This window comes from Xenia sp. Carnegie-2017, unplaced genomic scaffold (genome assembly GCF_021976095.1).
Source record: "Xenia sp. Carnegie-2017 unplaced genomic scaffold, XeniaSp_v1 HiC_scaffold_52, whole genome shotgun sequence".
In the NCBI taxonomy this organism is placed as follows: domain Eukaryota; kingdom Metazoa; phylum Cnidaria; class Anthozoa; order Malacalcyonacea; family Xeniidae; genus Xenia; species Xenia sp. Carnegie-2017.
Window position 1 is genome coordinate 33,369 of NW_025813518.1, and position 14,520 is coordinate 47,888.

General features: G+C 33.5%; 2 protein-coding genes across 2 annotated transcripts; one reads left to right on the plus strand and one right to left on the minus strand.

The window, feature by feature from the left end:
- Positions 1–27: 27 nt before the first annotated feature.
- Positions 28–2,525, minus strand: LOC124456527 (tubulin alpha-8 chain-like). The gene is made up of 4 exons (XM_047006949.1): positions 2,360–2,525; positions 1,930–2,152; positions 1,540–1,688; positions 28–1,208 (listed from the first exon to the last, which is right to left on the minus strand). Exons 1-4 carry the CDS (start codon positions 2,360–2,362, stop codon positions 231–233), a joined length of 1,353 nt encoding a protein of 450 aa, XP_046862905.1. The 5' UTR covers positions 2,363–2,525; the 3' UTR covers positions 28–230.
- Positions 2,526–3,603: 1,078 nt separating this feature from the next.
- Positions 3,604–9,375, plus strand: LOC124456532 (estradiol 17-beta-dehydrogenase 8-like). The gene is made up of 8 exons (XM_047006954.1): positions 3,604–3,790; positions 4,570–4,886; positions 5,469–5,564; positions 5,966–6,051; positions 7,354–7,438; positions 8,925–8,967; positions 9,061–9,135; positions 9,207–9,375. Exons 1-8 carry the CDS (start codon positions 3,739–3,741, stop codon positions 9,221–9,223), a joined length of 771 nt encoding a protein of 256 aa, XP_046862910.1. The 5' UTR covers positions 3,604–3,738; the 3' UTR covers positions 9,224–9,375.
- The last annotated feature ends 5,145 nt before the right edge of the window (positions 9,376–14,520 follow it).

The following is a 14,520-nucleotide window of genomic DNA, read 5'->3' on the forward strand; positions in this document are numbered from 1 at the left end:
TTTTGGCAATTGAAAACTACCATTATGTTTGAAAACTATCAAAGTATTTTATTTGATTAGATTTTCTACTGGAGACCAAATGCTATGATCATAAATTAAGACAATTTAACCACAGAATTGATGTGCTGTTTGATAACAACATTCGATCTCTATTTAAATGTATACTTCAGCTTAAATTTTTGTTTATTTTTATTTTTGCTAAACATTCAAAAGACAGTAAATTATTTCATTCAGTAATCTTCATCTTTATCACTCTCTTCTCCGTCAATTTCTTCCAAAACTTCTTCATAATCTTTCTCTAAAGCAGCCAAGTCTTCTCGAGCTTCAGAGAACTCGCCTTCTTCCATGCCTTCACCTACATACCAGTGAACAAAGGCCCGCTTGGCGTACATCAGATCAAATTTATGATCAAGTCGGGCCCATGCCTCTGAAATGGCTGTGGTATTGCTTAACATGCAAACAGCTCGTTGAACTTTGGCAAGATCACCATCTGGTACCACAGTAGGAGGTTGATAGTTGATACCAACTTTGAAACCAGTAGGACACCAATCAACAAACTGAATGGTACGTTTTGTCTTGATTGTAGAAATGGCTGAGTTTACATCTTTAGGTACAACGTCTCCACGATACAACAAACAACATGCCATGTATTTTCCGTGACGTGGATCACATTTCACCATCTGATTGGCTGGTTCAAAGCATGCATTTGTGATCTCAGCAACTGAAAATTGCTCATGATAGGCTTTCTCGGCAGAAATGACTGGGGCGTACGTTGCAAGGGGGAAATGAATTCGCGGATAAGGAACCAGGTTTGTTTGGAACTCTGTAAGATCTACATTTAGTGCACCATCAAAACGTAGAGATGCAGTTATTGAAGAGACAATCTGACCGATAAGACGATTGAGATTGGTATACGTTGGCCTTTCAATACTCAGATTTCTTCGGCAGATATCATAAATAGCTTCATTATCGACCATAAAACAGCAATCTGAATGCTCCATTGTAGTATGAGTTGTAAGAATAGAGTTGTATGGTTCGACTACGGCAGTGGAGATCTGGGGAGCAGGGTAAATGGCAAATTGCAGTTTTGATTTTTTCCCATACTCAATGGATAGTCGTTCAATGAGCAATGAAGTGAAACCAGAACCTGTACCACCTCCAAATGAATGAAATATTAAGAATCCTTGAAGGCCAGTGCATTGATCTGCCTAAAAGCACAAAAACAAATACTACAACTGTTCCATTAAATATAGAAAAATATATAATTTAATGAGATCTCTGCTGTACTAATGGAAAGAATTAAAGTTTAGTGCATGATAGAATAAAATTTTTAAAAGTAAAAAACAGCTAACGATGCTCTTGGCTTACAAATGGGCCAGACTATGTGAGGCTTGTGCGCAGGCCTGACCTTGTGTAATTTAGTTTACAAGAACTCATCGAGACCTTGGTAATGTTAGTGTATTACATTGACATACTTTTTGCCGGAAGAATTGATCAAAAAAACTATACCATTAAATGAATAAAAAATAAAAATCATGCCTGTTTTCTAATTTTATCCAAAACTTTATCAACAAGCTCTTTGCCAATGGTGTAATGTCCTCTTGCATAGTTATTGGCAGCGTCTTCTTTCCCACTAATGAGCATTTCTGGGCTAAATAAAGATTTATAGCTTCCCACACGAATTTCATCTAAAAACATGTTTTATAAAATCATTTCAAACAAAGCCACAATAATGTAATCAACGCGTACAGCTCCAGGATAAAGTTGTTCATTCCAATAATTTAAAAACTGACTAAATGTAGTTGTGCGGTTATTAAATTTCTAAGAGGCTTCATAATAAATTTTTGGTAACAAAGAACAACATAAATAGTCCACATTCTCTAGCTATAATTTGATTATTTCCTCCGACTTTTTTATAGCTAAGAATACCTAAAACTGTAGGTTCCAAATCCACAAAAATTGCCCTTGGAACATGTTTTCCGGAATTCGTTTCACTGAAAAATGTTGAGAAAGTGTCTCCTCCATTCTTTCCTTTTGTATTATTCACAATCATTCCATCAGGTTGAATGCCATGCTCCAAACAATACAGCTCCCAACATGAATTGCCAATTTGAGCTCCAGCTTGACCCACATGAATTGAAAGACACTCACGCTAAAAGTAAAATGTTAAAGCATTGTAGCACCATGGATAAACAAATAAAGCAGATATTTCTTAAATTATTGCGCAATGATAAAATTGAAAAATATCAAACGATAAGCTCTTCGCTCGTTAACAAAACTTAAAACAAATTTCCTTAATCGCTAAGCAAGTCACAGTATAGGTGGAGTTGAGTCTTTTTACTGAATGTGTTATACATACCATTGTTATAGGACTAGAAAATTTTGATTCTTATAAGCGTTTGGTCTGAAGCTGAATTTCAAGTGACGTACACAACTTTCAGAAGAAGAACGCTACAGCGTCTTTTTGTCAAATTTGGCAAACTGATTAATTTTTAAGCATAGAGAAGCAAATTGTCAAATCAAAGTGCTTACATCTGGTGTGAAACGTCTCAACGATCTACACAGCTGGTCTCATAAGAAAACTGGTTAACCTCACAACAACCACTTTAAAGCATAATATTCTTTCAGCACCCAGCCATGTTTTAACATTACTTATTTATATTGTTGACAATCAAGATCATGTTTCCTTCATAAAAACCATAGAAATCACTTTTTAAATACACTTTGTCAAATGAGAGAAACACCTGAACAGTTACATATATTTTGTTCTTGAACACTGATTTCATTAAGAAATTTAATAAAATGGAGTCGATACTAGATTTTTGCGAACAAATTAGCTAAAAGTCATGTTTGAAACTACGATTAATTTGTAAATACTATTTTAGATTTTAACTTCTATATATTTGACAAGGTTATTTATAATCAATATGAGATCGATAAATTGAAATAACAATGCAAACAACAAGATTGCTTTCATTTCCTATTTTTTATTGAATCAACAACGCAATTTTCCACTTTTCCTGAATGTAGAACAAGACTTTTCATGTGAAAAGCCTGTTTTGACTTGAACAAATATTAATTAATATTTTTCCTTGTGTTATTGTTCGCGCTGCCTAATTCGCACTGCTAAGCAAAATCTAGACCAAAATATATTTATTGTTTCCGCAAAACTAAAGTTGAAAATTGATGTTTTATAGTAAAAATTGCGCTATTTCTACCAACTCCATGAAGCTTTTTTGCTAGCAATGAACAACGAGTTAGTCTTGTTAGAGTTGTTTCAGATTGACTTTCATTAGCAAAGGCATTTTTTTCTTGTGTCACTAAAATACGACAACAGCTGTTCGCGCTTCCATGCACAATCTAAAAGAAACAATGGAAGAAACGCGCAACATATTTTTTGTTTCCGAAAAACAAAGCCATTGTTTTGCAAAAGAACTAGCACCCAGTCCACAAGTTTCAACTCAGCCAAAGTGCTTCTCTGGTAAGTCCTGACAAGTTGTTAGGGTTAAAAATAATTATAATTAGGCATAAACGACATCTCGATCAAGATTCATTAGTTTTTCATACAATATTTACTTGTATATTCGTATCGCTGTTTCATTTACTTAATATTTCACAACACGTGCTCTCCCACAGCTTTGAAGCTACATATAGTGTGACATTTCATGACGTAATGACGTTATTGAGGAAATCTTTAGCTGGAGACGATAAAAGACAAGTAATAAATGGTTGCTGACAATGGCGAGCAAGTTGGTCCGTAATTTAGCTGGACGTTTAGCGTTAGTTACAGGCAAGTAATTAGACAAGTGGAAAGACTTGTTGTATTGTACAGCATCTTATGTCCTATAATATTGAAGAACGCTCTGTATCTCATATTTAGTGATTGAGATACAAAATTTATTGATATATGATGTGGCCATAAATTAAAGATTACGTTCGCTTTTTTGCTATTCTGTGAAGGATATTGTGGTCAAACTTTAAAGCATTTTTTTGCACATGGCCTAAAGCTTCTCATGTTTAATTGTGCCTGTCATTGTTCACTATAGAAATCATGAATTGTGAAATTATTTTTGATGATCATTTTGCAATTATGCGAAATTTTGTTTTATTTACAATAGCCATTATATTTTCGATGAATTGTTTTTGTTGCTTTTATGAAAATATTTGTACTGTGTTATTACCATCTTACACAACAAGTATTGCTGTGTATTGTGACGTTTATGTCCTGTGTCCAACAGTTAAATGTTTGACATCACACTGAGAACTATAAAATAAATGATCAAAGTACAATTCACGCACGCAATCTTGATCATATTTTGAAAAAAAATTTGTGATTTTGTTGGAAGATGTATTGAACTTATGAAAAATTTACGTGTACAGAAGCACACATTTAGCAAAGTCATAGCATTAACATAAAGTAATATATATCTTTATATATAACCAATGTATTTGGCTATGCTCAAAACTGGCTATTTAATAGAATAGATTATTTAGGAAATGATTTTGCATGATATCTTTGTAATTTTTAATGTGTGTTTTATCAAAACTTCACAGAATCATTTTTTTAAGGTGCTGGTGGCGGTATTGGTATAGCCATATGTCAAAGATTGGCCAATGAGGGTGCATCTGTGATTGCTGTGGATATTGAAGGAAGTAATGCATTGAAGACTGTGGAGAATTTAAGTACCATGGGGGATTTGAAACATTCCCATTATAAACTGGATGTCACCTCTGCCAAAGAGATCCATCAATGTATGGCAAATATCCAAGAAATTTATAAAAGATATCCTTGCATAGCAATCAACTGTCATGGCATAACAAGGGATGATTTTCTAATCAAAATGAATGAGGATTCATTTGATGAAGTTATAAATGTTAATTTAAAGGTTTGTGCCACAGTAGTTTTTCTTATGCATTATACGCATGAAGTATTTTATATTAACTTCATGAATATAATTGGGAAAGTTCATTGACATGGCCAGTTTCATAGCAAACTCACAATTGGTGTGCATAATTATGTCTTCATGTTCTGTCATGTTGAAATCCGTTGTTTTCGGTGGATTATAACACAAATATATGAATTAGTGCCCCACTCAAATTGTTGAGTTTGCTAGGCCATTAATTTTAAGCCACCATTGACATGGCCAGTTTCAAGATATAGCTTGAAACAAAATCTAATATTTGATGCATTTGCTAACTTTTCTTGATCAGTAAAGGCCTTAGGTGAAAAAATTGCATTTTTTCATAAATTTGAATTCTGTTTGTATGAGAGAATTGAACAAAAATTATTGCTTTGCCATTATATTTTCCAAAGTTCACAATAAAAATTGTGCTATTCCTACCATATCCTTGAAGCTTTTCTAACAGCAAAAAATTGAGTTAGTTTTGTTTCAGATTTACATTCATTAGTAAAGGTATATTTTAATGTAGAAGTTATAACATGCTTACCATGTTTTTGATAATTTTAGGCAACATTTTTAATGATTCAAGCATCAGCAAGAGGTATGATTGAGTCAAAAGTTGAAAATGGTTCAATTGTTAGCATTGGTAGTATCTCAGGAAAGGTATGTATGTCAATGTTGAATATCTAATTTCTTAAAATAACATCTTTTAAATAAGACTTTATATTCATCTGACTGAATGGAGTTTTTGTTTTTAAACATGTATGATATGCTTCGACAGATTTTTCTTCAATCATCAGTTGTCAATTTGATCAGTATGCAAAATATGTTTTTCATTTTGTTTCAATATCAAATATTAGGATAATTGGCCATTCTATCAAAAATATACCAATCTTGTATTATAAATGTATAAAAAACTGAAATACTAATTAGTTCATGAATTTCAAAATTATTGAATATACTTAATGCAAGTCATTTATAAATACGTATGAAATGTATAGTACCATAAACATTGTTTATTTAGACTTGCATGTTGCTTTACATTCACATTGTATTTTTTTAAGGTTGGCAATCTTGGCCAAGCTAACTATGTTGCGTCAAAAGCAGCCATTGAAGCCATGACTCGGACATGTGCTAAAGAATTAGCTATGTAAGTTTACCTATCTTGTATCTTTTGTTAACTTAGTTTTTCACAATATGTTTTGATGTATAATATGTTCATGTTTTAACATGCATATCAATAATTTCATAAATGATTTACCAGTTCATCATTAAGGGACAGTCATATTGCATGTGCATTTTGTGCATGTATCAAGTTATGACAAGGAAATTTTTGAGTATTGCATTTCACAATCCGATTTGTCAGATCCAATTGTTTAGGTTCTGACTTTTGGTTGCTTGTTTAGACGCTCCGATGATTTTGTTCATATTTATTAATTATATTCATTTAGATATTTATAGTTGTGTGAAAAGCCATTTGTTTTATCCATTACATTTATCGATATATTTTTCGTATTTTTGTTCTTGTTTCCAAGTCTTTGTCAAAACTACGTATGTAATTTGAGTAGTCGGCTTCCTTTGATATTGTATGATGAAAATAGAGCAAGTTCTATTTCCATCCGATTTTTCATATTGACGGATCCGACTGTCGAAGGCTCACTTTATATGTGTTCACACAATCCGTTTTTTAGGATCCGACAAATTGTATAGTGTGAACAGGCCTTAATAATTGTTTATTGTATCTGAAGATGTGTTAATTTAAAGATGAGACGTCATCATTAAAAGAACCGATTATTTTTCCAACTTATTCTTTTAATGGCTCTTTTAAAATCGTATGTTGGGCTTTCATGTTCATAGTGAAAATTCGCTTTGCCACGGTTTTGAATATAGATTGTTTTTCACGCAATTAAGCTACGTATTATGTATTTTAAACACTTCTACAAAACAAATACTGTTTAGTTGTCTTAACAACTATACCTAAACAACTTTGAATAACAATAGGGGCATGTTTAAACTTTAATTTTTGCTTTCTTCCTTGCGTCAAATGTCTTTAAAGACAATGTGAATATTATTTCTTCAATGTTTTAAGTTTGTAGGTAGAAAAGACGCGAATAGGTTTTACTGTTTCTTTAACAATTAAACATGTATAGCAACATGTAGTAAAACAGCAAAGCAAAGTTTGAGTCAGAGACGTCACGAAATCACTAAAATTGCAAGCTTTGTCAAGAGCATTAGTTGTTGACCAATTTCGAATCAAAATTTTTCAATTCAGAGTTTATTTCTAATTAAATACTGCAATGTATTTCTCTTCATAATTATATTGTCAAATAGCGAAATATTGTACGTACAGTATGTATGATAGCCGAGGAAGATTCGCATTTTTTTAAGTTCTAATTTCTAAAATAAGACAAGAAGAAATTAAAGTAATCAAGTTAAACTTGTATTTTTTCAGATATGGCATTCGGTGCAATATTATTTCACCTGGTTTTATACAAACGTCCATGTTAAATACAATACCTCCAAAATTAATAAATAAGGTATTGTATTCAATTTCTTTATAGAAGGGCAACATATGATAGACTATCATTTAGGCTGTAGATGGTTATCCAGTCTATAAAGCAGGCTGTAGATGGTTACCCAGTATATAAAGCAGGTTGTAGACGGTTATCCAGTATATAAAGCAGGTTGTAGATGGTTACCCAGTCTATAAAACAGGTTGTAGATAGTTACCCAGTCTATAAAACAGGTTGTAGATGGTTAACCAGTCTATAAAGCAGGTTGTAGATGGTTACCCAGTATATAAAGCAGGTTGTAGATGGTTACCCAGTCTATAAAGCAGGTGGTAGATGGTTACCCAGTCTATAAAGCAGGTTGTAGATTGTTACCCAGTCTATAAAGCAGGTTGTAGATAATTACCCAGTCTATAAAGCTGGTTGTAGATGGTTACCCAGTCTATAAAGCAGGCTGTAGATGGTTACCCAGTATATAAAGCAGGTTGTAGATGGTTACCCAGTCTATAAAACAGGTTGTAGATGGTTACCCAGTCTATAAAGCAGGTTGTAGATGGTTACCCAGTATATAAAGCAGGTTGTAGATGGTTACCCAGTATATAAAGCAGGTTGTAGATGGTTATCCAGTGTATAAAGCAGGTTGTAGATGGTTACCCAGTCTATAAAACAGGTTGTAGATGGTTACCCAGTCTATAAAACAGGTTGTAGATGGTTACCCAGTATATAAAGCAGGTTGTAGATGGTTACCCAGTCTATAAAGCAGGTGGTAGATGGTTACCCAGTCTATAAAGCAGGTTGTAGATGGTTACCCAGTCTATAAAGCAGGTTGTAGATAATTACCCAGTCTATAAAGCTGGTTGTAGATGGTTACCCAGTCTATAAAGCAGGTTGTAGATGGTTACCCAGTATATAAAGCAGGTTGTAGATGGTTACCCAGTCTATAAAACAGGTTGTAGATGGTTACCCAGTCTATAAAGCAGGTTGTAGATGGTTGCTCAGTCTATAAAACAGGTTGTAGATAATAATCTGTAAAGGAGACGCTAGATGATAATCGTCAGGCAAGCTGTATTTGATTATACTTTGTGCAGCAGATTGTAGATAATAGTATGACATGAAAACAGCATTTTATTATTGTGGCACTGTGGAATACCGTAAATGCTCTCTTTAGCACCGCTTTCCACATCTGAGTAACTTTAGTGCGGACGAAAGTTAGAATTTCTAACTACAACAATCTTGCTTTGCACTTATATGTGACATTATTTTTGTTCAATTATATCATATTAAGATATGTAAATAGATTTTGTCTACTCGTTATTTTCTTGTAGCGAAAACATTTTGTGTGAACTTAAGCTAAAGCGACGGAGCATTTTCTGTACAGTTGGTTTTTTAGTTCAGGCATTTTGTTGTTAGCCTTTGGTCATTTATAAATGTTAACTTGTCCTGCTTATGTTGACTTGAGCAAGTAAAACATTCCTTGTTTGTTGATCATGATGATTTTTATATGTGCTCATAGTTTACGTCTGCTATACCTCTGAAACGACTTGGTAGCTCAGAAGGTATGAGAAAAGTCCATTATATATTTTCAGTACGTCATTTACTATGGCTTTTTTCGCATCATAATGTACTTATGCATTATTTATTTTTTTCAGACGTTGCAAATGCTGCTTATTTTCTTGCCTCAACTGAGAGTAGTTACATAACGGGAGCCAACATCGAAGTTACTGGTGTGAAAACATTAAATACAATCTTCTCTTTTATGAAAATTATTTTTAAATAATTTTTTTTACGTTTTTAGGTGGAATCTACATGTAAAATGAAGCCATAGATATATAACTTAAAAAATAGTTATTTAGAGCTAAAGGAATAACGTTTTTTATTTAATGACTTGGGATGGTAGTGGATGCGTTATTGCCATATATATATATATATGTTATTGGTTTGCGAAATAAATTGCATAATTCTAATCTGTTGAGGAACTTGGTTATCACTGACAAATATATATTAATGTTGTGTTGTACTTTTTGTTTCAACAGTTATACATCCCAATTATACAAATCAAATTATTTCAAATTACAATTTTTATCACTCTTCATATATCTTGAGTAGTTTCCCAAGCTTCATATTTCTCCAAACTGTTAAAAAATAGGACAGATTATGACATACATATTCCTGTGAGTAATTTACTTTTATAAGAAGTATTATGCCTGCGTACGTATATATTGATATCATCGTGCAAATTAACAGACGTGTTGTCATTGTAAATGAAATATCTTCATAATTTCACTGAATCAACGTTACACTTCAAATCTAGCAACATAGGTAAGTTGATATTTTCACTGTCTGTTGTTCAGTAGGGATCTTGGTTTTCTCGTTATTTTATGAATGACAACGTTCTTATTTCTTCAAACTTTACTTCACGGAATGACAAAATAAACAATAAACAATTATGTATACACAGTTAATTTATTGAAATTAATTAAACAATAATTTAATAAATAAATTAAAAAGGTAATGGGTACGGCTGTATTGATTAGGCTGTCACATACTTCACAGAAAGGGATGGAACACATTACACATGGTACACAATGCAATGTAAATCTCTTTAAAGCGTGTTAACCTTGCTGTCAAAATAAACAATAAACAACGCCCAGCACATTCGTTATGTCATGTACAAATACCCATTTAAAAAGATCTAATAGTGATTTTTGAACTTTCTCCATCAACAGTAGTTCAAATAAATTCCTTAAGTTGTCGTTGCAATTAATACTTATACAATAACTTGCTGAGCAGATATTTTAAATGTCTATGATTCTGTTGGTATCCTGGTTTTGTTGGCGTTTTTTTCACTGTTAAGAGTGGGATTGAGATTGTTTCATGAATGGACAATGTTCTTATTTCTTCAAACTTTACTTCACAGAAAGGGATGGAACACATTACACATGGTACACAATGCAATGTAAATCTCTTCAAAACGTGTTAACCTTGCTGTCAAAATAAACAATAAACAATTATGGATACCGTCAGTTTATTAAAACTAATTAAACAATAATTTAATAAATAAATTAAAAAGGTAATGGGTTCGGCTATATTGATTAGGCTGTCACATATTTCCTATTCACAAGTGCTATCCCACTACTGCTTGACGCGGGAACTTTTGTCTGCTATGTTTCCATCCTTGACCAGTACGTTCCTCTTTATTCAACCTGGTGATCTGAAGTTCCCTACTGATCACCATATTGACGCCTAGCTTAGCATGGACACCCGATCAACATAGGATAATATGCAACAGGAATCCCAACCTCAAGACGTTCTACACTACCACCGAGAGTAGCTCGGTTACAGACGCACGCCACCACGCCCAGCACATTTGTTATGTCATGTACAAATATCCACTTAAAAAGTTATAATAATGGTTTTTGAACTTTCTCCATCAACAGTAGTTCCTTAAGTTGCCGTTGCATTCAATACTTATACAATAACTTAATCAAACGCCAAACAAATGTGCTTTCATTATAAATAAAGTATCTTCCAAATGCCATTAAAATATTGAAGTAACGTTACACTTCAAATTTGCAACATAAGCTTCAGGCTGAGCAGAAATTTTAAATGTCTATGATTCTGTTGGAATCCTGGTTTTGTTGGCTTTTTTTTTACTGTTAAGAGTGGGATTGAGATTGTTTCATGAATAGACAATGTTCTTATTTCTTCAAACTTTACTTCACAGAAAGGGATGGAACACATTACACATGGTACACAATGCATTGTAAATCTCTTCAAAACGTGTTAACCTTGCTGTCAAAATAAACAATAAACAATTATGGATACAATCAGCTTATTAAAACTAATTAAACAATAATTTAATAAATAAATTAAAAAGGTAATGGGTTCGGCTGTATTGATTAGGCTGTCACATATTTCCTATTCACAAGTGCTATCCCACTACTGCTTGACGCGGGAACTTTTGTCTGCTATGTTTCCATCCTTGACCAGTACGTTCCTCTTTATTCAACCTGGTGATCTGAAGTTCCCTACTGATCACCATATTGACGCCTAGCTTAGCATGGACACCCGATCAACATAGGATACTATGCAACAGGAATCCCAACCTCAAGACGTTCTACACTACCAGCCCCGAGAGTAGCTCGGTTACAGACGCACGCCACCACGCCCAGCACATTTGTTATGTCATGTACAAATATCCACTTAAAAAGTTATAATAATGGTTTTTGAACTTTCTCCATCAACAGTAGTTCCTTAAGTTGCCGTTGCATTCAATACTTATACAATAACTTAATCAAACGCCAAACAAATGTGCTTTCATTATAAATAAAGTATCTTCCAAATGCCATTAAAATATTGAAGTAACGTTACACTTCAAATTTGCAACATAAGCTTCAGGCTGAGCAGAAATTTTAAATGTCTATGATTCTGTTGGAATCCTGGTTTTGTTGGCTTTTTTACTGTTAAGAGTGGGATTGAGATTGTTTCATGAATAGACAATGTTCTTATTTCTTCAAACTTTACTTCACAGAAAGGGATGGAACACATTACACATGGTACACAATGCATTGTAAATCTCTTCAAAACGTGTTAACCTTGCTGTCAAAATAAACAATAAACAATTATGGATACAATCAGCTTATTAAAACTAATTAAACAATAATTTAATAAATAAATTAAAAAGGTAATGGGTTCGGCTGTATTGATTAGGCTGTCACATATTTCCTATTCACAAGTGCTATCCCACTACTGCTTGACGCGGGAACTTTTGTCTGCTATGTTTCCATCCTTGACCAGTACGTTCCTCTTTATTCAACCTGGTGATCTGAAGTTCCCTACTGATCACCATATTGACGCCTAGCTTAGCATGGACACCCGATCAACATAGGATACTATGCAACAGGAATCCCAACCTCAAGACGTTCTACACTACCAGCCCGAGAGTAGCTCGGTTACAGACGCACGCCACCACGCCCAGCACATTTGTTATGTCATGTACAAATATCCACTTAAAAAGTTATAATAATGGTTTTTGAACTTTCTCCATCAACAGTAGTTCCTTAAGTTGCCGTTGCATTCAATACTTATACAATAACTTAATCAAACGCCAAACAAATGTGCTTTCATTATAAATAAAGTATCTTCCAAATGCCATTAAAATATTGAAGTAACGTTACACTTCAAATTTGCAACATAAGCTTCAGGCTGAGCAGAAATTTTAAATGTCTATGATTCTGTTGGAATCCTGGTTTTGTTGGCTTTTTTACTGTTAAGAGTGGGATTGAGATTGTTTCATGAATAGACAATGTTCTTATTTCTTCAAACTTTACTTCACAGAAAGGGATGGAACACATTACACATGGTACACAATGCATTGTAAATCTCTTCAAAACGTGTTAACCTTGCTGTCAAAATAAACAATAAACAATTATGGATACAATCAGCTTATTAAAACTAATTAAACAATAATTTAATAAATAAATTAAAAAGGTAATGGGTTCGGCTGTATTGATTAGGCTGTCACATATTTCCTATTCACAAGTGCTATCCCACTACTGCTTGACGCGGGAACTTTTGTCTGCTATGTTTCCATCCTTGACCAGTACGTTCCTCTTTATTCAACCTGGTGATCTGAAGTTCCCTACTGATCACCATATTGACGCCTAGCTTAGCATGGACACCCGATCAACATAGGATACTATGCAACAGGAATCCCAACCTCAAGACGTTCTACACTACCAGCCCCGAGAGTAGCTCGGTTACAGACGCACGCCACCACGCCCAGCACATTTGTTATGTCATGTACAAATATCCACTTAAAAAGTTATAATAATGGTTTTTGAACTTTCTCCATCAACAGTAGTTCCTTAAGTTGCCGTTGCATTCAATACTTATACAATAACTTAATCAAACGCCAAACAAATGTGCTTTCATTATAAATAAAGTATCTTCCAAATGCCATTAAAATATTGAAGTAACGTTACACTTCAAATTTGCAACATAAGCTTCAGGCTGAGCAGAAATTTTAAATGTCTATGATTCTGTTGGAATCCTGGTTTTGTTGGCTTTTTTACTGTTAAGAGTGGGATTGAGATTGTTTCATGAATAGACAATGTTCTTATTTCTTCAAACTTTACTTCACAGAAAGGGATGGAACACATTACACATGGTACACAATGCATTGTAAATCTCTTCAAAACGTGTTAACCTTGCTGTCAAAATAAACAATAAACAATTATGGATACAATCAGCTTATTAAAACTAATTAAACAATAATTTAATAAATAAATTAAAAAGGTAATGGGTTCGGCTGTATTGATTAGGCTGTCACATATTTCCTATTCACAAGTGCTATCCCACTACTGCTTGACGCGGGAACTTTTGTCTGCTATGTTTCCATCCTTGACCAGTACGTTCCTCTTTATTCAACCTGGTGATCTGAAGTTCCCTACTGATCACCATATTGACGCCTAGCTTAGCATGGACACCCGATCAACATAGGATACTATGCAACAGGAATCCCAACCTCAAGACGTTCTACACTACCAGCCCCGAGAGTAGCTCGGTTACAGACGCACGCCACCACGCCCAGCACATTTGTTATGTCATGTACAAATATCCACTTAAAAAGTTATAATAATGGTTTTTGAACTTTCTCCATCAACAGTAGTTCCTTAAGTTGCCGTTGCATTCAATACTTATACAATAACTTAATCAAACGCCAAACAAATGTGCTTTCATTATAAATAAAGTATCTTCCAAATGCCATTAAAATATTGAAGTAACGTTACACTTCAAATTTGCAACATAAGCTTCAGGCTGAGCAGAAATTTTAAATGTCTATGATTCTGTTGGAATCCTGGTTTTGTTGGCTTTTTTTTTACTGTTAAGAGTGGGATTGAGATTGTTTCATGAATAGACAATGTTCTTATTTCTTCAAACTTTACTTCACAGAAAGGGATGGAACACATTACACATGGTACACAATGCATTGTAAATCTCTTCAAAACGTGTTAACCTTGCTGTCAAAATAAACAATAAACAATTATGGATACAATCAGCTTATTAAAACTAATTAAACAATAATTTAATAAATAAATTAAAAAGGT